This window comes from Geotrypetes seraphini, chromosome 6, assembly GCF_902459505.1.
Source record: "Geotrypetes seraphini chromosome 6, aGeoSer1.1, whole genome shotgun sequence".
Taxonomy (NCBI): Eukaryota; Metazoa; Chordata; class Amphibia; order Gymnophiona; family Dermophiidae; genus Geotrypetes; species Geotrypetes seraphini.
In genome coordinates this window covers 45,691,155-45,715,099 of record NC_047089.1, presented here as the reverse complement: position 1 = coordinate 45,715,099, position 23,945 = coordinate 45,691,155, and the positions used below count along the sequence as shown (strand labels likewise).

Below are 23,945 nucleotides of genomic sequence, written 5' to 3'. Positions count from 1 at the left end.
GGGATAGGCAGACTAGATGGGCCATTTGGCCTTTATCTGCGATCATGTTTCTAAGCCTAAGGCTTCCAATAGAGTGCCTGCACCAACCAGCATTCCTCCCAATATCTCCCAGATTCTTTCTTCAAGAAAAGTTTTGCATGGTCTGTCTGAGATCCATCTTCCTATACTCCAACAAAATGACCAGGCTTTGCTCTCCGGATTTAAAGGAGGCATACACCCACATATCAGTTCTCCCTGCTCACAGAAAGTTCCTCCACTACGTCCTTCACCTCATGCCTCCTCATTCAGGCATACTTCTCAAGCCTTCTCTCGATGACTCCATTGAGGCACTCTCGAAGCACTTCTCCATCACAGTCTCAGTGTTCTTTACAGTGTTCCCCTGGATGCTCCACATCCCATTCTACCAGACATTATGTTGAGGATATAAATTCAGATCTCTCCATCCACTCATCTGAGCTCAATGTTTCTGCTGAGGAGTCTTATGGAATTCCATCAGATCCTTCACCTGTACTCTCAAGGTGACGCTCCCTGCCTGAAAGCCTCTCTCTTTTATAGAATTCATCTGGTAAATGGGTCTAGCTCTTCCCATTCATATAGAATCTGAGCAGGAGCCTCGAGTGGAGCTTATGGAGGCACCGGACTATGTAAAATTGCCCAAGAACTGCGTAAAACTTCTTCTACTTGGGAAAATCATCTCACAGTCCCAGTAGCTCCTAGGAAATTAGACACGCTTAACAGACTCCAGTCTACACCTGCCTTCAACAAATCACAACTACAGCCCCAATCCTTAGTGGTAAAATGTGCTCATAGTTCACGTGCTTATGTCAGTACTCCTCCTGGGAGAGAAGGCGGGACCTTGGAAAGATTTGGCAGATGGGTTTTTCAGTCATTTATGGTCACTACTCGCATAATAAACTATAATTTCTATATGACTTTTTACCTAAAGTATAATTCAGCAACTGCCAAACTTCCAACAATATCTTCTTACAGGAAGCTTTTCAATGCCTCACACCAAAGACTTTTTGGAAACTAGAAAGTACATGGTGAGATCTGCCTTCAATGTTTTTGACATCTCCTATAGAACATCAGCTGTTTCTATTGCTATGCGCAGACAAGCATGACTCCATGTTTCCAACTTAGAACTCAGTGTCCAAGACCGTCTATCAAACATACCATATATAGGAGATGACCTTTCTGGGGGCCACATAGAGTAGGCTACTGAAAAGATTAAAAAAGCATACTGATTGTATGACATTATCTAAAACACATTCTTCTTCAACTAGAGTAGTCACTTAAATATTCTGCTCCTTATCAATGGTAACTTTACTATCTTCCAGGCATTATTTTTCTCAGCCTGCCTCTTTATCACGTCAGTCTACTCATAGATGTCCTCATCAGCAGAGACAGCAGAAACAGCAAACCTCTCTTCCTTCAGAGTCTCAGCAATCCTTTTGACTTTCTCATGGAGTGCATTGCCAACATCTCTCTCTCCCTTCCACCAGAATTATCAGTGGGGTGTTGGATCTACTTTCAATTGCTCCAGAAATCTCTAGTTCACCAGGAGCACTCTGCCTTTCTTCATCTTGATGCAATGCAACCAGTTCCACCAAAGGAGAGGGACAAAGGGTTCTACTCAAAATATTTCCTAATTCCAAAGTAGACTGAAGATCTCCATCCTCTGGTCTCAACAAATATTTAGAGAAGGAGATTTTGTTACTCCTACTGGAAAAGAACAATTAGCTTTGGTCTACAGATTTAAAAGAAGCCTATACGGCTATTCCAATTTTATCAGCCCACATAAAATACCTTTGATTTTGAGTGGGATCTTGACACTTCCAATACAGAATTCTGCCATTTGGTCTTGCCTCTGCTCCAAGGTTCTTTACAAATAGTAGTAGCTGCAGCTTTGCACAATTATGGGTTTCATGTTTACCCATATTTAGATGGCTGGTTAGTCAAATCTTCCTCGCTGACTGGCTCACCAAGCTACCACTTTTACGATTCACCTCCTGGAGCTCCTGCGATTCGTAGACATCTATGTGAAATCACACCTTTCTCCAACTCAACAACTAGAGTTCATAGGAGCCTTCCTAGACACCACTCAAATTTGTGCTTTCTTACCTCAACAGAGGCTGGACACTCTGCTACAATCACTCAACTCCCAAACACATTTCAAGGCTAGACAGATGTTACGCCTTACAGGTTACATGGTGTTCACCATTTACATAGTTCTGTTTGCATGCCTTCATCTCAGAGTGCCACAGTGGACTCTATCCTCCCAATTGATTCAGGCTACAGACCCCGTCTCTGCATGTCTTCAAGTGACCCCAGAACCTCAGCAATCACTTCACTGGTGGCTCTACTGCTCTAGACTGTTCAATCCCAACCATCTTAAATCTGATGCTTTTCTCCTCGACTGGCAAGGACACTTCCTCTGTGCGTTTCCTTCAATACCACTCATTGGGAAAACTCTACTCAAACGTTGCCAAGAGCAATCCTTAATGATCCTCATAGCACTACTTTGGCCATGACAAGCCTGGTATCATCTTCTACAACTCAGCGAGCAGGATCCCATCCCACTTCATCTATTTCTAGCTCTACTAAGAACAGAGGTCCTCTCCTTCATTCCAATCTATGTTCATTGGCACTCACAGCCTAGTATCTAACTTCCCAGAAGTAGATACTTCTCCCCTGTCACCTTCTGTCTTAAACATTATTGAAGCATCCAGAAGACCAACTATTAGATGCTGTTACCAACTTAAATGGACATGATTTACTATTTGGTGTGATCTCCAGTCCTTGAATCCAGTCACATGTCCTCTACCATCTCTGTTAGGTTACCTTCATCATCTTTCCAATTCTGGATTTCAAACTTCTGTTCGTGCCCATCTCAGTGCAATCAGTGATTTTCATGCTCAATTCAATAATTGACCCATCTCCACACACCCATTGGTCTCCAGATTCATGAAGTGTCTTTACCACACCAATCCTTCACTCAGACCACTACCTATGGAATGGGGTTTGAATGTTCTTTCTATGCTCATGAAGCTACCATTTGAACCCCTCTTGTCTGCTTCACCAAAACATCTCACCTGGACTTTTCTAATCGTGCATACTTATGCACATTGAGTCTGCTAATTACAATCACTGGTATCGAATCCATCCTGTACCAGATTTTATCACAACAAAGTTGTCCTCCATACTCGTCCAAAGTTTTTTCCAAAAGTGATCTCTGAATTTCATTTCAATCAGTCCATTGTTTTACCCGGTTATTTTTCCAAAAGCACATACACATCCTTGGGAATCAGTTCTCCATACCCTGGACTGTAAAAGAGCTCTTGCCTACTATTTGGATCGAACCAAATGACATAGGACTACAACTCAACTGTTTATCTCCTTTGACACTAACAGATTGGGAGTTCCAGATACCAAGAAATCTATTTCATGCTGGCCGGCAGATTGCATATCATTTGCATATTCTCAGGCTGGGCTGATGCTAGATAACTGTGTCACTTCTCATAGAGTAAGAGCAATGGCAACTTCTATTGCACATTTACACTCCACTCCCATTCAGGACATCTGCAAAGTGGCCACTTGATCCTCCGTCCAGACATTTACTTCTCATTACTTCTTAGATCAACATTCTAGCCAAGACAGTTTGATCAGGCAGTTCTCAAAAATGTATTCTCTTTAAAAGCCATATTCCCTCCAGTCTCATGACAGTAATATTTAACCCTCTTCCTAGAGGCATGAGTCTGGCAGCTCAGAAGTCCCATATGTGAGAATATACTGCCTGCTTGTTCTCAGAAAGTATAGTTACTTACCTGTAGCAGATGGTCTCCAAGGACAGCAGACAGATATTCTCTCCTAGGTGACTCAGCTTTTGAACGGAACTGAAGATCCTGCAAGCCAACATTGGGTGGGAAGGCACACACACACACATGTGGTATGGACAGTGCTAAAGTTATAAAGTGGTAGTACACTTTGGTACATATCCGTTCCAGGCTCCCTGGATGACGTTGCCCATATGTGATATTTGCCTGCTGTCCTTGGAGAGCACCTTCTACAGGTGAGTAACTGTGAGGACTGACAATTAAGTTTGCGAACTTGCCTCCATACGCTTATTTTGGCAGCACTGTACAAACAACTCGGTAAGGTTTCATAACCTTGATATATCAGTGTTTTACAGCTGTGTTCGTGTTCACATGTGGCAGTGTCTTGCTGATTGGCATTCATTATTGTTGTTGCATGTTTTTGTGTGCTATCACAAGAATGTTGAAGCTTGAATTAGAGCAGTGAACAAACATAAAATTTCTTATTAAACTTGGCAAGAGTGGAAGTGAAATCAGGTTCAAGTTAGTCCAAGCTTATGAGGATAATTCCTTGAATAAAATGGCAGTGTACAAATAGATTAAATGATTTTGAGGGGAGAGAAGCAACACTGATGAAGAAAGGTCAGGGCGGCCAGTAACGAACAGAACTGACAAAAAAATTGCAAAAATTAATCGAATTGTGCATCAAAATCATAGGATGACTGTGAGAAGTATAGCAGAAACAGGAAAATCTTAACTGAAAATCTTGACATGAGAAAGATGTGCGCAAAAATGGTCCCAAAGGAGCTCACCAACTAACAAAATCAAAGGAGAGTCGAAGTTTGCCAAGACAAGATGATGTTTTTGGCCATGTTATCTCTGACAATAACCCTGAAAGAAAGCAAGAAAGTGCACAATGGAATTCAGCCAATTCTCCACAACTAAAAATGTTCTGCCAGTCCAAATCAAGAGTCAAAACGATGTTGTTAACCTTGTTTGATATCGGAAGGATTGTTCATTATGAATGTGTACAAACTGGACAAACAGTTAACCAAGTTTACTATTTGGAAGAGTTGAAAAGGCTGTGTGAGACAAAAACAGCCTGAACTTTTTGCCAATAACTCATGGCTATTGTATCACGACAATGCATCAGCTCACACGGAATTGAGAGAGTTTTATCCAAAAAACAAATAACTGTATTGGAAGACCTTCCCTACTCACCTGATCTGTCCTCCAATGACTTCTTTACCTGAAGATAAAGGAAATATTGAATGGAAGACATTTTGAAGACAACAGCTAATGGGCATTCCAGAAAAAGAGTTCAAAAATTGCTTTGAAGGGTGAACTAGGCACTAGCATCGGTGCAGAGTTTCCCAAGGGGAGTACTTTGAAGTGGTGATATTCAGCAGTGAGGTATGTAGCACTTTTTCTAGGATGAGTTCATGAACTTAATTGTCAGACCTCATATGCTAAGTCACAGAAATTATATATCTCTTTTCCCCTACCCTGGAAGGATTTTTTTCCCTTAAATATCTTTGCTAAATGGGAGCTGGCATAGAAATCACGCATAAGCATAGAAATGACATGTGATCTTTTCCAGAAAGCTATGGAATCTGCTCAATGTCATATGACTGCTAAACTGCTGGGTTTTGAAAATACTTGTTACAGATAAGCAATTTTACTATACAGGTAGTCGTCGACTTACGACCGCAATCGGTTCCTACTGATAGGTCATAAGTTGATTCGGTCATAAGTCAGCCTATGTTAATACAGTATTGTATACAGTACTGTACTAATTTTTACCCCTCCCCGCCTGCCTTTTCCCTGGTGGTCCAGCGGTGTGTCCTGCCTGAGCTCCTCCTGCCGATATCAGAAGCCAGCAGCGCACCCAGACCGGCATGCACAAGAGCGAGCTTTTAGAACTCCCGCCCCGTCCTGTGCCGCTGACTGCCACACTGCTGCAAGTTCTTATGCCATGAGAACCACAAGTCCCCTGAGAACTTACGGCAGTGTGTCAGTCAGCAGCGCAGGACGGGAGTTCTAAAAGCTCGCTCCTGCTCGTGCCGGCCTGGGTGTGCTGCTGGCTTCTGACATTGGCAGGAGGGGCTCAGGCAGGATACATCGCTGGACTACCAGGGAAAAGGTAGACGGGGAGGGGTAAAAACTGTAATTAGTATAGGCTGGAGAAACGCGTCGTAAAGTCGAATGGTCGCATGTTACTTAGGTCGTAAGTCGACCTGTACTTGTTTTAGTTAGCAAAAATGCCTGTGGTCTTTAATTTGTTGCTAATTAGCACCTTTAAGTTTATTGTTGAGCCTGGTTAGGTTGATTTTTCTGTTTACCAATATTTTAAGTTGGGTGATAATCTCTTTTTTTTCTCACAGGATATTCTTGCAGACTTGTGTCACAAACAATGTCTCTCATTGTGGTGAATGAAGACTCTTTGGATGTAAGTAATTTCTATACTGTATTAAAACTGGCCTTTTCTACAAATACAGATATTTCTACAGATATTGTTTACTCTTTTCTCGTTGGGAAAATATTTGAAATTATTTTTAGAAAATTACAGTACTGGTCAATAATGTATAGCTAGAATAAATGGGGTTTTATTGGCTGCATGTTTATGGTCTTTAGCCCTAAAATAGACATGCACAATTAACTTATCAAACATTTTTGGTAGTACTGTATTACATTACATTACATTGTTGTTTATATACTGCTCTATGCAGTTTATAACCAGAAGCTGAGACAGTCTCAGGAAGTACAAATTAACAAATTGCCCAATTCTTATTTTGTAAAAATTTGTCAAGATACGTTTTCAGAAGTTTTCTAAAATGTGTATGACATAGCATTGACTAATAGCTGGCTAAATTCTTTGTCTCTGATTGCTGCCTGAAAAAAGAGTAGCCTATTGAAATATCTTTTATAGATACAGTTCTTAACAGAAATAAAGGAAAAATATGTCAAAATGCGTTGTGAACGTTTAAATGTAGCAAATATAAAATGTTTCACAGAATAATCAGCTGTGAGACCAAACAACACTTTGTAACACAGTAATCCAAATTTAAAAATAATCCTCGCCTCAATCGGAAGCCAATTCAGTCTACGATAAAAAGGAGTGATGTGATCTGATTTTTTTCAAGTTAAAAATCAACCTTACCACCGTAGTTTGGATCAGTCACAGTCTGTGAAGATTACTCTTAAGGCTGGCATAATAGATAATGTTATAATAATCCAAAGAACTGAAAATCAGAGATAGCACCAGCAATTTAAAGGTGTGATAATCAAAATAAGCTCTTATAGTACGTAGCTTCCAAAGTGTATAAAATCATTTCTGAACCAACTGATTAGTATGTTCCATCATTGATAAATCTTGTTCTAGTGTAATCCCTAGGATTTAATTGTTGGGCTTAATAGATATGAAATTCCACCTACCACTATACTTTGTTCAGCTATCTTATCACTAATAATAATAATAATAACAGCTTATATACCGCAATACCGTGAAATTCTACGCGGTTTACAAAGATTAAGCAAAGGTACAAATTGATTGACTTTAAGAGGGGAGGAAGAAAGAGGGTTAATAGGACAGGAAATCCAATTTTGAGGAGAGCAGCAATAAAGAATTTTGTATTGTCCTTATTGCGTTTTAATCTGAATTCCTACATCCAGTGTTTAACAGGCAAAAGAAAATTGAACTAAGGGGGAAATCCGCTATAATAAAACCCTTAGCGCGCATGCGCACTTCAATCGCCGTGATCCGTGCTTCCGTGCTGTGCATGAACAGTACCTGCCTCAGCTGATTTCCTGCCACAATCTCCGACGCCGGCTGACTTTCTGCCTTCTGACTACGCTGCCGGAACTCCTCTTCTTCTCATCCCCGGACCAACAGCGGCAGCAGCCGTGATTTCATCAAGAAGCCACAGGGCATTTGCTATGCTGGCCCACTTCGATAATGCGAGGTGGGCTGGCCTAGCAAAAGCCCCGAGGCTGCCTGGCCTAGTGGATGCTGGACAGGGAGCAGGGAAGGGGTACTACTGGACAGGGGGGAGGTAAAAGGAAGGGAGAAGGGCTACTGCTGGACAGGGGGCGCAGGGAAGGGGTGCTGCTGGACAGTGAGGAGAGACAAAGAAAGACAGGCAGGGGGCAGGGAGAGAGAATGAAAGAAAGACAGACAGGCAGGCAGGGGGCAGGGAGAAAGAAAGACAGACGCGGAGAGAGAAAGAAAGACATACAGAAAGAAAGAAAGAGAAAGAAATGCCTAAGTCTACACATCTATTCTAGCACCCGTTAATGTAACAGGCTAAAAAACTAGTTCTGTAATAAGTGCTAAAAGGTACCTAAAATCCGTATACTAAGAGGTTCATAATCGAAACGGAAATACATCTAAAAACCCATCTAAATCAGTACTTGGATGACCTAAAAGACAGGTAGTCCAATTATCAATAATCGAAATGGGTTTTAGACGTATCTAAAAGCAGCTTAGGCCTTTTCACTGCTGCTGTGCGCCCAAAGTGAAAAGGGGCATTTTTCAAGAAGTCATTAGGGCAGGAGGTGGGCAGGATGTGTGCCGACCTAGATTTAGTTGTCCTGCAGCGATAATCAAAAGTTTAATGAGACTGCTTAGACATTATGACTTAGGCAATCTAAAAACAGGTATAAGTGCCCATAAGGTATCCAAAGTGACCAGATAACTACTGCAGGGACAAAGTACAGACCCCCACACACTCCCCCAGTGATCACTGACCCCCCCCCTTGCCATAAAAATAAAAACGTACATACCTGCCTGGAATATCAGCACCATAACCTCCATAAAAGGGGCGCGACTCAAACAAATGGTGCTGGAACCCACCAGAGATCAGGCGACACTAGACCTGATACTCACCAACGGAGAAAGCGTTTCAGAAGTTTCGGTAGGCGATACACTAGCCTCCAGCGACCACAACATGGTATGGTTCAACATCAAGATAGGCTTCACTAGATCAAACACAGCAACAAAGGTCCTCGACTTTCGGGGCACTGACTTTAAACGCATGGGAGACTTCGTCCATCAGGCGCTACAAAACCAAGCTGAAACCAATAATGTAGAGGCTATGTGGTCAATCCTGAAAAGCACCTTGCATGAGGCAACAAACCGCTATATAAAAACAGTAAGCAAACGACGGAGGAAGAACAAGCCCCAGTGGTTCTCTGCAGAGATCTCAGATCTTGTTAAGGAAAAAAAAAAAGCTTTTATTTCCTACAAGCATACAGGAAACAGGGTGACAAAAGAAGACTATCTGACCAGGTCTAAAGCAGTCAAAGCGGCAGTCAGAGAGGCCAAGATTCAAACAGAAGAACAACTAGCGAAAAACATTAAAAAAGGGGATAAATCCTTCTTCAGATACATTAGCGACGGGAAACGAAACACAGATGGAATAGTACGTCTCAGGAAAACAGACGGGACCTATGCAGAAACGGATTCTGACAAAGCCAAACTACTAAATGAATACTTTTGCTCAGTCTTTACTTGTGAAGCGCCGGGGACTGGTCCACAATTGCAAGCAAGGCAAACATCGGAAGACCCGTTTCAAAACTTCAAGTTTACACCCAGCAGCGTCCATGGCGAACTATCAAAACTCAAGGTGAACAAAGCCATGGGACCGGACAATCTACACCCCAGGATTCTTAGGGAGTTGTGTGATGTCCTGGCGGAGCCGCTATCCGTGCTGTTCAATCTTTCCCTAAGTACCGGAAAAGTCCCCATGGACTGGAAAACAGCTAACGTCATTCCATTGCACAAAAAAGGTTGCAGAATGGAAGCTGCAAATTACAGACCGGTCAGTCTCACCTCAATAGTGAGCAAACTCATGGAAAGACTTATTAAACAAGAATTAGATACGATCCTGACCGAGGAGAATCTACAGGATCCCCAGCAGCATGGATTCACAAAGGGAAGGTCCTGTCAATCCAATCTGATCAGCTTCTTTGACTGGGTTACAAGGAAACTGGATATGGGGAAGTCTCTAGACGTCGTGTACTTGGACTTCAGCAAAGCTTTTGATAGCGTCCCGCACCGCAGATTGTTGAGCAAGATGACTTCGATGGGATTGGGAGTGATATTGACGACATGGGTCAATGACTGGTTAAGCGGTAGAATCCAGAGGGTGGTGGTTAACGGTACCCCCTCCAATACATCGGAGGTGACCAGTGGAGTGCCACAGGGATCGGTCTTGGGACCGATCCTTTTCAACATATACATAAGAGACCTGACTCAAGGGCTTCAAGGTAAAATAACACTATTCGCCGATGACGCCAAACTATGCAACATAGTAGATAACAGCACCTTACCCGACAGTATGGAGCAGGACCTGCTCTTATTGGAACATTGGTCCTCGACTTGGCAGCTGGGCTTTAATGCCAAAAAATGTAAGGTCATGCACCTAGGCAGCAAAAACCCATGCAGAACTTACACTCTGAATGGTGAGACCTTAGCTAGGACTGGGGCAGAACGTGATTTGGGAGTAATCATTAGTGAAGACATGAAAACTGCCAAGCAGGTGGAGAAAGCTGCATCCAAGGCTAGACAAATGGCGGGATGCATCCGTAGAGGTTTCGTCAGCCGGAGGCCCGAAGTTATAATGCCCCTGTACAGATCCATGGTGAGACCTCATCTTGAATATTGTGTTCAATTCTGGAGACCACATTATCAAAAAGATGTGCGGAGAATCGAGTCGGTTCAGCGAATGACCACCAGGATGGTCTCGGGACTCAAGAACCTCCCATATGAGGAAAGACTGAATAGACTGCAACTATACTCGCTCGAGGAACGTAGAGAGAGGGGGGACATGATTGAGACTTTTAAATATATCACGGGCCGCATCGAGGTGGAAGATGATATATTCTTTCTTAAAGGACCTTCAACCACAAGAGGTCATCCGCTGAAAATCAAAGGTGGGCAATTTCATGGCGACGCCAGGAAGTATTTCTTCACCGAAAGGGTGGTCGATCATTGGAATGAACTTCCATTGCAGGTGATTAACGCCAGCAACGTGCTCGATTTCAAAAAGAAATGGGATATGTATGTGGGATCTCTAGCCGGGTGAAGTCTGGGGGTGGGTCATTGGGGTGGGCAGACTTGATGGGCTACAGCCCTTTTCTGCCGTCATATTCTATGTTTCTATGTTTCTATGGCATAGGAAAGCCTAGTAGAGCTGCACAGAGGTGGCTTAAGTAGTCTGGGGGGTGGGCTAGTAAACCATAGAGAGGATGACCCTGGCCCATAAGCCACTCTAACCACTGCATTCATGGTGAACAATGTACCCCCCCTCAAAAAAAAACAAAACCCTACTGTACTGCCATATAGTGTCACCGGCCAGGGTCCGCGCTAACCTTACAGCGGCCCTCCACCAGGTGGCAGCATAAGAAAACTAGATATGCTCCTGCAATGAGGCAGAAGCCCTACAGGGGGTACTGGTCTGAACTAGAGGTCTGCACAGGAACGGGGATTACGGGAATCCCGCGGGTCCCCCCCTGACCCACGGGACTCCCACGGGGACGCCCCCCTGACCCATGGGACTCCCATGGGGATAAAAACAGGCCTACCTAAATTCTGGCGATGCAGGCATGCAGCTTACAAGTCCAGCGTCGCGGCGGAAACAGCCATGCTGAGCAGTGAGCTCAGCACATACACAGCTGAAAGCCTTGCTTGCTGATTGGTCCGGCGGCACGGCAGGAACTTGTATTTTGCGATACAACTGTAAGAAAGCAGAGGGGATAACTTGGAGACCTATCACCAGTGCTGTATACGAATCAGAGGAGAGGTCTTGATGCCTGGAGGTTTGCTGGCAGTTGGCTCCTGAATCAGAGAAAGATCGAGGAAATGTGCAACAAATGAGTTATGAGGTAGAGGCCTATGATCAATGGTGAAGTTACAGTGTGAGGACATTCAGTGAAGTGTTTTTCCACATGTCAGAGGTTTGGGCAATAACAAAGAAGAGATTATCATACTGGGTTTAGGGAGATCACTGAAAAGGTAAGAAAGAGAGGTATTTGCAAGTGAACTTGTATTTAAGCTGCATGCCTGCATCGCCAGAATTTAGGTAGGCCTGTTTTCATCCCCGTGGGAGTCCTGTGCTCTGTGGCTGCAGGTCTCCTTACTCTGGGGCACCAGACCTCCCTCATACAAAGGCCGGTAAAATATGTTAGCTTTGGGAAATGTATATGGCAGATGTCTTTGAAAAGGAAATGCATTTCTGGTTTTATTTCTACAGTGTTGAAGTACTTGATGACCCTTGATGTAACTGGTGGGGATCCTCAAGCACCGCCAGCAGAGGACCTCCTCCAAGCGCAGCAGTCGCTGGCAGCATCCATGAGCCACTGAGGTGCCAGCATCTGTGACTCAGGGACGCTACTGCTGCCTGCCAAGCTTGGCAAAAGGGACCCCCGGCCAACTGCAAAGGAAGTCCTTAGCTGACAGCTTGTGGGTTCTCATTAGCTGAGTATTTATATTTTATATTTACATTAAAGGTTCTGGTAGAAACCCATTTACAAAGTATGTATTCTTCCCAATTAATATTTCCAAATTAATAAAGTCTCTTTGCTTATTTGTAAATGGGTCTCTACCAGAGCCTTTCAGTAGCATAATTAAATAAAATAACTATTTCTGAAGTTTATAGGGAAGGGTGGGGACAGAGGGGATTCCTCGCGGGGACGGGTAGGGACGGGTGGGATTTTGGTGGGGACGAGTGGGATTTCTGTCCCCGCGCAACTCTCTAGTCTGAACCACCAAGCAATCCAATTCTCAGACAACCCAGACACTCTGAAGGCACAATAGTACAAAACACAAAAGAGTTTTGTTTTCAAAATGGAAAAAATAAAGGTTGATTATACAAGCCTTCGCATTCAGAACTAATTGCAAAGAATAAAGTAGTTTGAGAAAAACCATAAACAATAATAGCAGCAATAATAGGTGGTAATGGTGCACTCTTCAATGGAGAGAAGCTGTTCAGTGGCTGCCAGATTCCAAGATGGCTGCTGTAGTTCTGGCAGTTTAACTGGGCCATGTCTAGTTTCCAGCTTGTAGAAGCTTGCAGGTTTTTCTCCAAAATAAAAAGAAGGCAAAAATCAATAATTACTTCAGTGCAGTTCTTTAGCTCAGTGCATAAGACTTTAGTAAAAGTTCTTATCAAAACCAGGTAAGTATTTGAAAGCATTTCAGTTCAGAAAAAATAGCTCAGCTGGAAATTTTCCTTTAAAGCAATAAATCATTCAAAAAGAAAAAACAAAACAAAACACAGAAACAAAGTCCAGCTTGTAGCAGTTTTTCTGGGACACTCACTCCCAGCTTCATAGGTCCTTTACCAGTAGCAAAACAGTACTGACTGGCACAGTCTATTTTTTTTTCTTTTTTTCCCAATCTTTATTGATTTTTAATCTAAAACAGTGTCATATAAAGGAAAGAACAATAGGTATTACATAAATTACACTAATATCTGTGTAGGTAACATATATATCATTCAAAATCTTCAGTTTCTTACATATAATATTAACATAATATAACATAATATATAAATTAAATTAATATATAAATTAAGAATAAAGTTACCCAAATGTCACCATCAATATTTATTCCCCTTCTTCCACCCCCCCCCCCCCCCACACACTCTTCCCAAGGATGTGTAAAGGTAAATTAACCAAAGGAAAGATAAGATAAATATACATTATTATATTTTCACAAATTTAGTCAGTGGGCTCCAAACTTTATTAAATACATCACTAAATCCCCTACATTCTGCATTAATTCTTTCATATCTATACGTAGTGCACACATTCATCCACCAAAAAGTGTGACTTATTCTATCATGGTTCTTCCAGTTACTCGTGATCAATTGAATGGCTATTCCTGTCATTATCATAAATAGACGATTCTTATATTTATCTAGAGTGGGATTCACATGTAATATCATTCCACAAATTATAGCCTCATATGACAGTGTGACGTTTGAATCCAAAACTAGGTTTATTTGTCCCCAGATTGACTTCCAAAATATGAATATAAACGGACAAAAATATAGCAGATGATCTAAGTCCCTATATCAATATGACAATGCCAGCATCTATTAGACTTAGAACTATCTATTTTATTTAATCCTGGGGTCCAGAAAATCCTATGTAACAAAAATAACCATGTTTGTTTCATAGATGCTGACGCTGTACATTTCAATCTCCAAGTCCAAATTCGTGGCCATCGAGACACAGAAATATACTATTTTATCTCGATGCTCCAGATGTCTCTAAGATGAGGAAAAAGTAAACTTGCTAAACAAATGCTTTGCTCTGTGTTCATGAAAAAAAATCCTACAATTGGCTGGCACAGTTACACTTGAGAATAGCGTGGATATTGCATTGTTCACAGAAGAAAGTATTTAGGAACAACTTGAAAACTGAAGGTGGATAAACCATGACACCTGTTGGGATTCTTTTAAAGATTTGTTTAATAATTCATTGGATGTATGAGAGAGATTCTGTGAGATTGGAGAAGAGCAGGTGTGGTCCCTTATAATAAAAATGGTCACAGAGATGAAGTGAGAAATTATAGGCTGGTAAGCCTCACTTCGATTATTTCCTTAAGAAATATCAGGGAAATATACTGAGAAAAACCAAGGTCAGAAAAAGCTTGCTATATAATCTGAAGGTCCAATAAACTTCCAACCGCCACTTCCTGGTAAGCTTCGCAACTTCCTGGCGGTTGGAAGTTTATTGGACCTTCAGAAGTTACTTTTTCAACCACCCAGCAGCGATGTGATTGCTTGTCACGAAGCTTACCAGGATCGTTTTGAACAAGCTCTCAGGACTGTTTTTGAAACATGCACTAGTCTCCTGAGGCAGGCAACGAAAAGGGGCCACGTTGGGACCCCTTTAACCTTGTTCTTGCAAGCTAAGTGAACGCTTTTCTAATCTATTTATGCAGTGACTTTTCGCATGATTGACATAAGAAGAAAGAAAAACTACCATCATATTTTGAAATTGTGTATAGTTCTTCAAATTTTATGAAAAAATCCTAGTTTATGAGGGTGATCAAAAAACATATATAGTAGCAATGACTGGAAGGTGAACTCTTTACACAGGGAGGTTTTTCAGCCTTCCCTCCAGAGTTCCATATCTCTGAGCTTTTATAAAAAAAATTTTGATCACCCTCTTCAGACAGAATACTCTTAGGGTCAGTTGTTTTGATTATCACTTCGATTATTGGCAAAATAATGGAAGAGTTGCTGAAGGAAGGGACGATGGACTTTCTAGAATCTAAGGGGTTACAAGATCCAAGGCAACATGGTTTTACTAAAGGTAAATTGTGCCTTCTTAGATAGGACCCTAGTATTTCAAGCTGGTAGGCAACAATCTTCGTTAGGGTAAATGTATTCAGCAAGCTATGTTATCCTATTGCAGTTTTTGGAAATTAATTAAGACCACTTTGTTTGATAAGTTTATTACTTAATGAGTTTTATTATTGAAATTCTATTTTACAAATATTTGTATTTTTTACTGTATTATTGTATTTCGCTGATTGTCCAGCTCTTTTTAGTGTATTCTGCCTAGAACTTTTGGTTATGGCGGTATAAAAGAATAAAGTTTATTATAATTATTATTATTATTAATTGAATTCTTTGATTGGGCAACCAGACCAGAAAATTGAATTGAGGACATGCGCTAGATGTAATTTGCTTAGATTTCAGCAAAGCCTTTCACACAGTTCCTCACAGGAGACTTAAATAAACTTGATGGGCTGAATTTAGGATCTAAAGTGGTGAACTGGATTAGAAACTGGTTGATGGTTAATGGAATTCGCTCAGAGGAAGGAAAGATGAGTAGGGGAGTGCCTAAGGATCGGTGTTGTGGCCAATTCTGTTCAGTATATTTGTGAGTGACATTGAAGGATTAGAAGATAAGGTTTGCCTTTTTGCGGCTGATACCAAGATTTGTAACAGAGTGAACACCCCAGACGGAGTGGAAAACATGAAAAAGTTAGAAGAATGGTCTAATGTTTGGCAACTAAAATTCAATGGAAAGAAGTGCAGTGATGCACTTGGAGAGTAGAAATCTTAGGGAGCCGTATATGCTAAGAAGTGAGAAGCTGGTATGCACGGACAGGGAGAGGGACCTTGGGGTAATAAGTGTCTGAGGATCTGAAGGTGATGAAACTGTGTGACAAGGCAGTGGCTGTAGCCAGAAGATGCTGGGCTGTATAGAGAGAGGCCTAACCAACAGAAGAAAGGAGATATTGATGCCCCTGTACAAGTCATTGGTGAGACCTCACTTGAGTACTATTCAGTTTTAGAGGCCATATCTGGTTAAGGATGTAAAAAGACTTGAAGTGGTCCAGAGGAATGTGCTGAAAACGGTATGGGGCTTATGCCAGAAGATATACAAGAAGAGACTGGAAGACCTGAACCTGTATACTCTAGAGGAGAGGAAGGACAGGAGAGATATGATACAGATGTCAAAAGGTATTACTATATAAACAAATATTTTCCAGAGAAGGGAAAATGATAAAACTAGAAGGCATGAATTGAGGTGGTAAACTTAGGAGTAATGTTAAGAAATTATTTTCCATGGAGAGAGTGGTTTATGCCTGGCATGCCCTCTTGAGGGAGGAGGTGAAGATGAAAATGGTGATGGAATTCAAAAGAGGGTAGGATGAACACAGAGGATCTCTAATTTAAAAATGAATGATATAAAACAAAGATCAGTACTGGCAGTATGTGGCAGTTTGAAGTAGGATTGGCTTCGGAGAGCTTCAACAAAAGCTACAGTGATTTGGAATGTAATGCCAGTGCTGAACAGACTTTATATTCTGTATAAATGACTTCCAGGGTGAGAGCGGCACACTTCGGCCTGGAATGGACAGGATTGCTGCCTGAATTTGGACTTCATCTCAGTCTGGGTGTCTCCTGTGTCTGGCACCAGCACCCTTTTCCAGCGGGAGCTAGCTACCTGAGATCTTTGCTTTCGAGCCGAAGCAGTGACGTGGCAGGACAATGGGCAGGAAGCCACGCAGAGTGCTGTGTCCTTCGGGAGCTGTCCGTGAGCATCCACCTCCCATCAAGGGCAGTACGGCCCAGCGCTGGATTGTCTGCCTCTGTCGATCAATGAGCCTGAGCAGGAGCTGCCGATCCTTCCTGATGGTGCTCTTCTGCCCAGAAGCGTGGAGTCGGGGCTGCAGCGGCTGGAGAAGCCTGAACAGATATCAGAAGAAGAGGGAAGGGGAGGAGGGTAAATTTAGTTTTCTTTTTAGGAATGATTGGTTGGGGCAAGGGAGTAGGGAGACAAGAAGACCTGGGGGAAAAATTATAAGATCTGTAAGCCTAGGAAAGTTAGAAAAAATTGAAACAGAGTTTGAAAGACTGTATGAAAGTAAGATAAGACTAGGAAGTCTAAATGTGAATGGACTTAATATTCCTCGAAAACGTCAGTTGCTTTTAAATGAGATGAAAAGGTGGAAACTTGATATATGTTATGTACAAGAAACACATTTACAAAAACCAGGAGAAAAGATGGTTCATTTTAAATAATAATAATTTTATTTCTTATATACCGCCAAAGCCATGGTAGTTCGAGGCAGTTTACAACAAAGAAGGGCTGGACAATCAGCGAAAATAGATACAATTTAAATGGGGAAGAAGGAGACAGGTACAGTATATAGGGGTCATGTGTAAAGGGGAGCAGGAAACGGGTAGGGCTTAAGAGATCAAGGGAAACAAGAAGTCAGGTATGGATGTCTTAGGTTACAAATCGGTTAAATAGGTTAGTTTTTAATAGAGACATGGTTCAGTGAATCACATGGATGGGATGCAAACATACCGGGATATAATCTTTTTAGGAAGGACAGAGATGGTCATAAAGGTGGAGGAGTAGCTCTCTATGTAAAGATCAATATCCAAGCGACCGAAATGCAAGGGACCTGGGGAGAGGAAGAAGCGATATGGATTGCTCTGAAAAGAGAAGATGGAACTTCTATCTACGTGGGTGTAGTCTACAGACCTCCGACTCAATCGCAGCAAATTGATAAGGATCTGATTGTGGATATCCAAAAGTTTGGAAGGAAAGAGGAGGTTCTGCTGTTGGGAGATTTCAACCTACCGGATGCGGACTGGAATGTTCCGTCTGCGGAATCGGAAAGAAGTAGAGAGATTGTGGATGCCTTTCAAGAGGCTCTGCTCAGACAAATGGTAACGGAACCCACAAGGGAAAAAGCGATATTGGATCTGGTCCTCACAAATGGAGAGAGTATCTCTAATGTTCGAGTGGGTGCTCACCTGGGTAGTAGCGATCATCAAACGGTTTGGTTTGATATAACGGCTAAAGTGGAGAGCGGCCGCACGATACTTAAAGTCCTAGATTTCAAACGTACGGACTTTAATGCAATGGGAAAGTACCTGAAGAAAGAGCTGTTAGGATGGGAAGACATAAGAGAAGTGGAAAGACAGTGGTCTAAGCTGAAAGGAGCGATAAAAATGGCTACGGACCTTTATGTGAAGAAAATCAATAAAAACAAGAGAAAAAGGAAGCCGATATGGTTCTCCAACCTAGTGGCTGAGAAAATAAAGGCGAAAGAGTTGGCGATCATGAAATATAAAAAAACCCAAGAAGAGGAGAGCAGAAAGGACTACAGGGTGAAACTGAAAGAAGCCAAGAGAGAGATACGTTTGGCGAAGGCACAGGCGGAAGAACAAATGGCTAAAAATGTAAAAAAGGGAGATAAAAATTTTTTCAGATATATTAGTGAAAGGAGGAAGATAAAAAATGGAATTGCTAGGCTAAAAGATGCTGGGAACAAATATGTGGAGAGTGATGAGGAGAAAGCAAATGTGCTAAACAAATACTTCTGTTCTGTGTTCACAGAAGAAAATCCTGGAGAAGGACCGAGATTGTCCAGCAAAGTTACACGAGAAAATGGAGTAGATTCTGCGCCGTTCACGGAGGAGGGTGTTTATGAGCAACTTGAAAAACTGAAGGTGGACAAAGCGATGGGACCAGACGGGATCCATCCCAGGATACTAAGGGAACTCAGAGAGGTTCTGGCGAGTCCTATTAAAGACTTGTTCAACAAATCTCTGGAGACGGGAGTGATTCCTGGGGATTGGAGGAGAGCGGATGTGGTCCCTATTCATAAAAGTGGTCACAGGGATGAAGCAGGAAACTACAGGCCGGTGAGCCTCACTTCAGTTGTTGGAAAAATAATGGAAGTGTTGCTGAAAGAAAGGATAGTGTATTTCCTTGAATCTAATGGGTTACAGGATCCGAGGCAACATGGCTTTACAAAAGGTAAATCGTGCCAAACGAACCTGATTGAATTTTTTGATTGGGTGACCAGAGAGCTGGATCGAGGACATATGCTAGATGTAATTTACTTGGATTTCAGCAAAGCCTTTGATACAGTTCCTCATAGGAGGCTGTTGAACAAACTTGAAGGGCTGAAGTTAGGACCCAAAGTGGTGAACTGGGTCAGAAACTGGCTGTCAGACAGACGCCAGAGGGTGGTGGTTAATGGAAGTCGCTCGAAGGAAGGAAAGGTGACTAGTGGAGTCCCTCAGGGTTCGGTGCTGGGGCCAATCCTGTTCAATATGTATGTAAGTGACATTGCTGAAGGGTTAGAAGGAAAAGTGTGCCTTTTTGCAGATGATACCAAGATTTGTAACAGAGTAGACACCGAAGAGGGAGTGGAAAATATGAAAAAGGATCTGCAAAAGTTAGAGGAATGGTCTAATGCCTGGCAACTAAAATTCAATGCAAAGAAATGCAGAGTAATGCATTTGGGGATTAATAATAGGAAGGAACCGTATATGCTGGGAGGAGAGAAGCTGATATGCACGGACGGGGAGAGGGACCTTGGGGTGATAGTGTCCGAAGATCTAAAGGTGAAAAAACAGTGTGACAAGGCAGTGGCTGCTGTATAAAGAGAGGCGTAGTCAGTAGAAGGAAGAAGGTGTTGATGCCCCTGTACAGGTCATTGGTGAGGCCCCACTTGGAGTATTGTGTTCAGTTTTGGAGACCGTATCTGGCGAAAGACGTAAGAAGACTTGAGGCGGTCCAGAGGAGGGCGACGAAAATGATAGGAGGCTTGCGCCAGAAGACGTATGAGGAGAGACTGGAAGCCCTGAATATGTATACCCTAGAGGAAAGGAGAGACAGGGGAGATATGATTCAGACGTTCAAATACTTAAAGGGTATTAACGTAGAACAAAATCTTTTCCAGAGAAAGGAAAATGGTAAAACCAGAGGACATAATTTGAGGTTGAGGGGTGGTAGATTCAGGGGCAATGTTAGGAAATTCTACTTTACGGAGAGAGTGGTGGATGCCTGGAATGCGCTCCCGAGAGAGGTGGTGGAGAGTAAAACTGTGACTGAGTTCAAAGAAGCGTGGGATGAACACAGAAGATTTAGAATCAGAAAATAATATTAAAGATTGAACTAGGCCAGTTACTGGGCAGACTTGTACGGTCTGTGTCTGTGCATGGCCGTTTGGAGGAGGATGGGCAGGGGAGGGCTTCAATGGCTGGGAGGGTGTACATGGGCTGGAGTAAGTCTTAACAGAGATTTCGGCAGTTGGAACCCAAGCACAGTACCGGGTAAAGCTTTGGATTCTCGCCCAGAAATAGCTAAGAAGAAAAAAAAAAAAAATTTAAATTGAATCAGGTTGGGCAGACTGGATGGACCATTCGGGTCTTTATCTGCCGTCATCTACTATGTTACTATGTTACTAGTTTTCTAAAGTTTAAGTAGGATGAGGAGCGCGAGATAACATTGCCCAGCCAATCATTTAGTTGACCTACTTGGAAGGCCAATGTTCTATTCAGGTATCTTTTGTAACGGCAGGCCTTTAGAGGTGGATGACCAAACAGATGAGTTCTGCATGTGGGTCTGGATGGACAGTCAAAGATAAAGTGGGAGACCAAGTATAAGGGGGCAGAACCAAGGATGGTTTTGAAACAGAGACAGGCAAACTTGAACTGCACTCATGCTTCCAAGGGTAGCCAGTGGAGTTTTTGGTAGTAGGGAGTTATGTGTTCCCATTTTTTTAGGCCAAAGATCAGTCAGTTTGCCAAGTTTTGGATGATTCGGAGTCTTTGAAAGGTTTTTCTGAAAGAGCCCAGATAGATAATGTTACAGTAGTCTAGTAAGTTTAGAATGGAGGATTGTACCAGTAGGCGGAATGAGGTTGTATCGTAGTACTTTCTGATGGTTCTTAGTTTCCATAAGGCGGAGAAGCCTTTTCTGATCAGTAGGTCAGTGTGTGCTTCAAGGGTAAGGTTGCAGTCTAGTGTCACTCCCAGAATTTTTATGGAATCTGTGATAGGAAAGACTTGACCATTCAAGGAGATAGATGAATCGTTGATTTTGTCGTTCGGACTCACCAGAAATAATTTGGTTTTTTCTGAATTGAGTTTCAGTTTGAAATCGGTCATCCATAGTTCGATTTTCTTTAAGATAGATGCTACTATTAGTAGGAGGGGATTTTAACTTGGTCTCGAACCCTCGTTGGGATACTATGAGTACTAAAAGTGATAGAACCAAAAAAGATAGGAAACAACTAAAGATTTCTGGAAATATTAAATTTATTGGATGGTTGACGGAACATACATATGTTAGGAAGAGACTATACCTATTATTCTTCCCCACATAAAGTGTACTCCCATATTGATATGATTTGGGTGGATAAATTCTTAAGAGGTAAGTTAATAGATGCAAAAATAGAGGAAACTATTTGGGCAGATCATGCCCCAATATGACTTTACATGGGGATATACTAAAATAGGAATACGATATTGGAAATTAAATAATACTCTATTAAAAGATCCTAAGGTAATCCAGAACATAGAACAGTCTATCAGAAATTTTTTGGATAATAATAATACTGATCATTACTCACCCATTACAATTCAGGAATCTTTAAAAACTGTTTTAAGGGGAGAGTTGATTTCTATTGCTTCCTATAAGAAAAAGATCCGGGAAAAGGAGGAAAAAGGATTAAGAGAAAAATTGATGGGATTAGTAATACAATATAAAAAGGGTTTCGGTGGGGAACAGATTAGGACCCAAATAAAAGAGATCCGTATGACTCTTTGGAAAAATGGAAGATGAAGCCATTCAATTCAATATAGACTGCCTTAGACTTAAATATTATGAATCTGGGAATTGTATTAAAGTACATCATCTGCAAGGAAATATTACGGGCATACGATCTGAACATGGTGATCTCCTGTCAAAAGAGAAGGAGATTCATGATAGGTTTGTGGAATTTTATAAGAAATTATATACATCAGAATGTCAGGGACAGGAAATATCCTTGTCACAATATTTGTCTCAGTTAGAATTAAATAAACTTCAAGATTCAGAGGCCCAAAGACTGGATGAAGATATAACTGAAGATGAGATTTGAGGAGTAATACATCGTATTAAATTGGGTAAGTCTCCAGGAATGGATGGATTCACAGGAATGTATTATAAAAAGTTTATATCTTAGGTAACTCCCCTGTTAGTAAAATTATTTAACAACTTAAAAGATAGAGAACAATTGCCATATTTTATGAGACTAGTGGGAATCACAATAATACCTAAAACTGGAAAAGATAACATATTGTGCTAGCTACAGACCCATTTCCTTGTTAGGAATAGATACAAAAATCATGGCTAGAGTCCTCGCTAATAGACTGTCATCATATATGCCATCACTTATTCACCTGGATCAGGTAGGCTTTATTACCAGGAGACTGGCATCTGATGGGATTAGAAAGGTGCTAAATTTGGTATGGAGGGCTAAAAGGGAAAGAACAGGATGGGTGGCAGTCTCGGTCGATACTGAAAAAGCATTTGACCTAGTTGAATGGAGGTTTATGGATGCAGTCTTGGGGCATATGGGCCTTAAGAAAAGATATAGGGATTGGATATTTATATTATATAATAGCCCATTAGCATGCGTTAAAATAAATGGATTTTACTCCACTACATTCAAACTCCAAAGAGGGACAAAGCAGGGTTGCCCGTTGTCCCCTTTGATTTTTGCACTAGTTATTGTGCCTTTAGCACAGAAAATTAGACAATCTCAACAGGTAAAAGGCCTGAGGGTGGCGGGTGAAGAGCAAAAGTTGTCTCTGTTTGCAGATGACATACTAGCTATTGTTGAGGCATCTGAAAAGACTTTAACTACCCTTAAAGAAATTATGGGTGAATATGGCCAATTATTAGGGTTCAAAGCTAATTTAAATAAGACAGAAGTGATGAACATATCAGCATCAACAGAGAGGATTATGGAATTGCAGAGATCAGTACCCCTGAGATGGAAAAAGGGTTCCATTCGTTATCTGGGAATAACTTTGGGAGCAGATTGGACACTTTTGTTCCAGCAAAAATATATACCATTGATAATGGACATTCAGAAAGACTTAGAAAGGTGGAATAAGTTGTTCATCTCATGGTTAGGACTTATGGAAGTGGTAAAGATGACGATTCTTCCTAGGTTTCTTTATCTATTCCAAGTACTACCAATAGAAATCCCAAAATAGATTTTTCAAAAATGGAATAATATGATATTGAAATTTATATGGGGAGGAAAGCGTCCAAGGGTTGGAAGGCAGGCAATGTTTAAGTCTAAGGTGGAAGGAGGACTAGGTTTACCGTCACTGGAGAATTATTATAAAGCAGCACAGTTGAGAGCAATAGTTGAATGGCATTCATTTCCTTCTAAGCTTTGGGTAAAGGTAGAACAAGCAATGTTAGATGGGAGAGAAAGTATAAGAGATACTATGGGTGGGAGAAAAAGATTTAATAAATATAAATAATCCTTTTAGTAAATGTTCTCTGGAAACTTGGAAAAGTGTTAAGAAAAAATTTTTAGGTAGAGAAAAAGGTATTTTTTTCTACCCTATATTATATGCACAAGATTTTATACCAGGTAGGGGGGGGGGAATTTTTATGAAGTGGGAGGCAAAAGGATTAATATGTTTTGATCAACTAGTTGAAGAAGGGGAGGTAAAAGTTTTTACAGATATTCAGGATCAATATCAACTAGAAGCGAGAGATCTTTTCCCTTATCTACAGATAAAAAACTACATATTGACATATAAGGGGAAGAGTAATGGAATCTTAAGGAAATCT

General features: G+C 41.5%; 1 protein-coding gene across 1 annotated transcript in view; it reads left to right on the top strand.

Moving 5' to 3' along the window:
- The window catches only part of ATP8A2 (ATPase phospholipid transporting 8A2), a 457,609-nt gene that overhangs the window by 194,382 nt on the left and 239,282 nt on the right, over positions 1-23,945 (top strand). Inside the window, exon 17 of the mRNA XM_033950263.1 lies at positions 6,197-6,261. Within this exon, the coding sequence (XP_033806154.1) occupies positions 6,197-6,261 (65 nt within the window). The remainder of the gene's footprint in view (positions 1-6,196; positions 6,262-23,945) is intronic.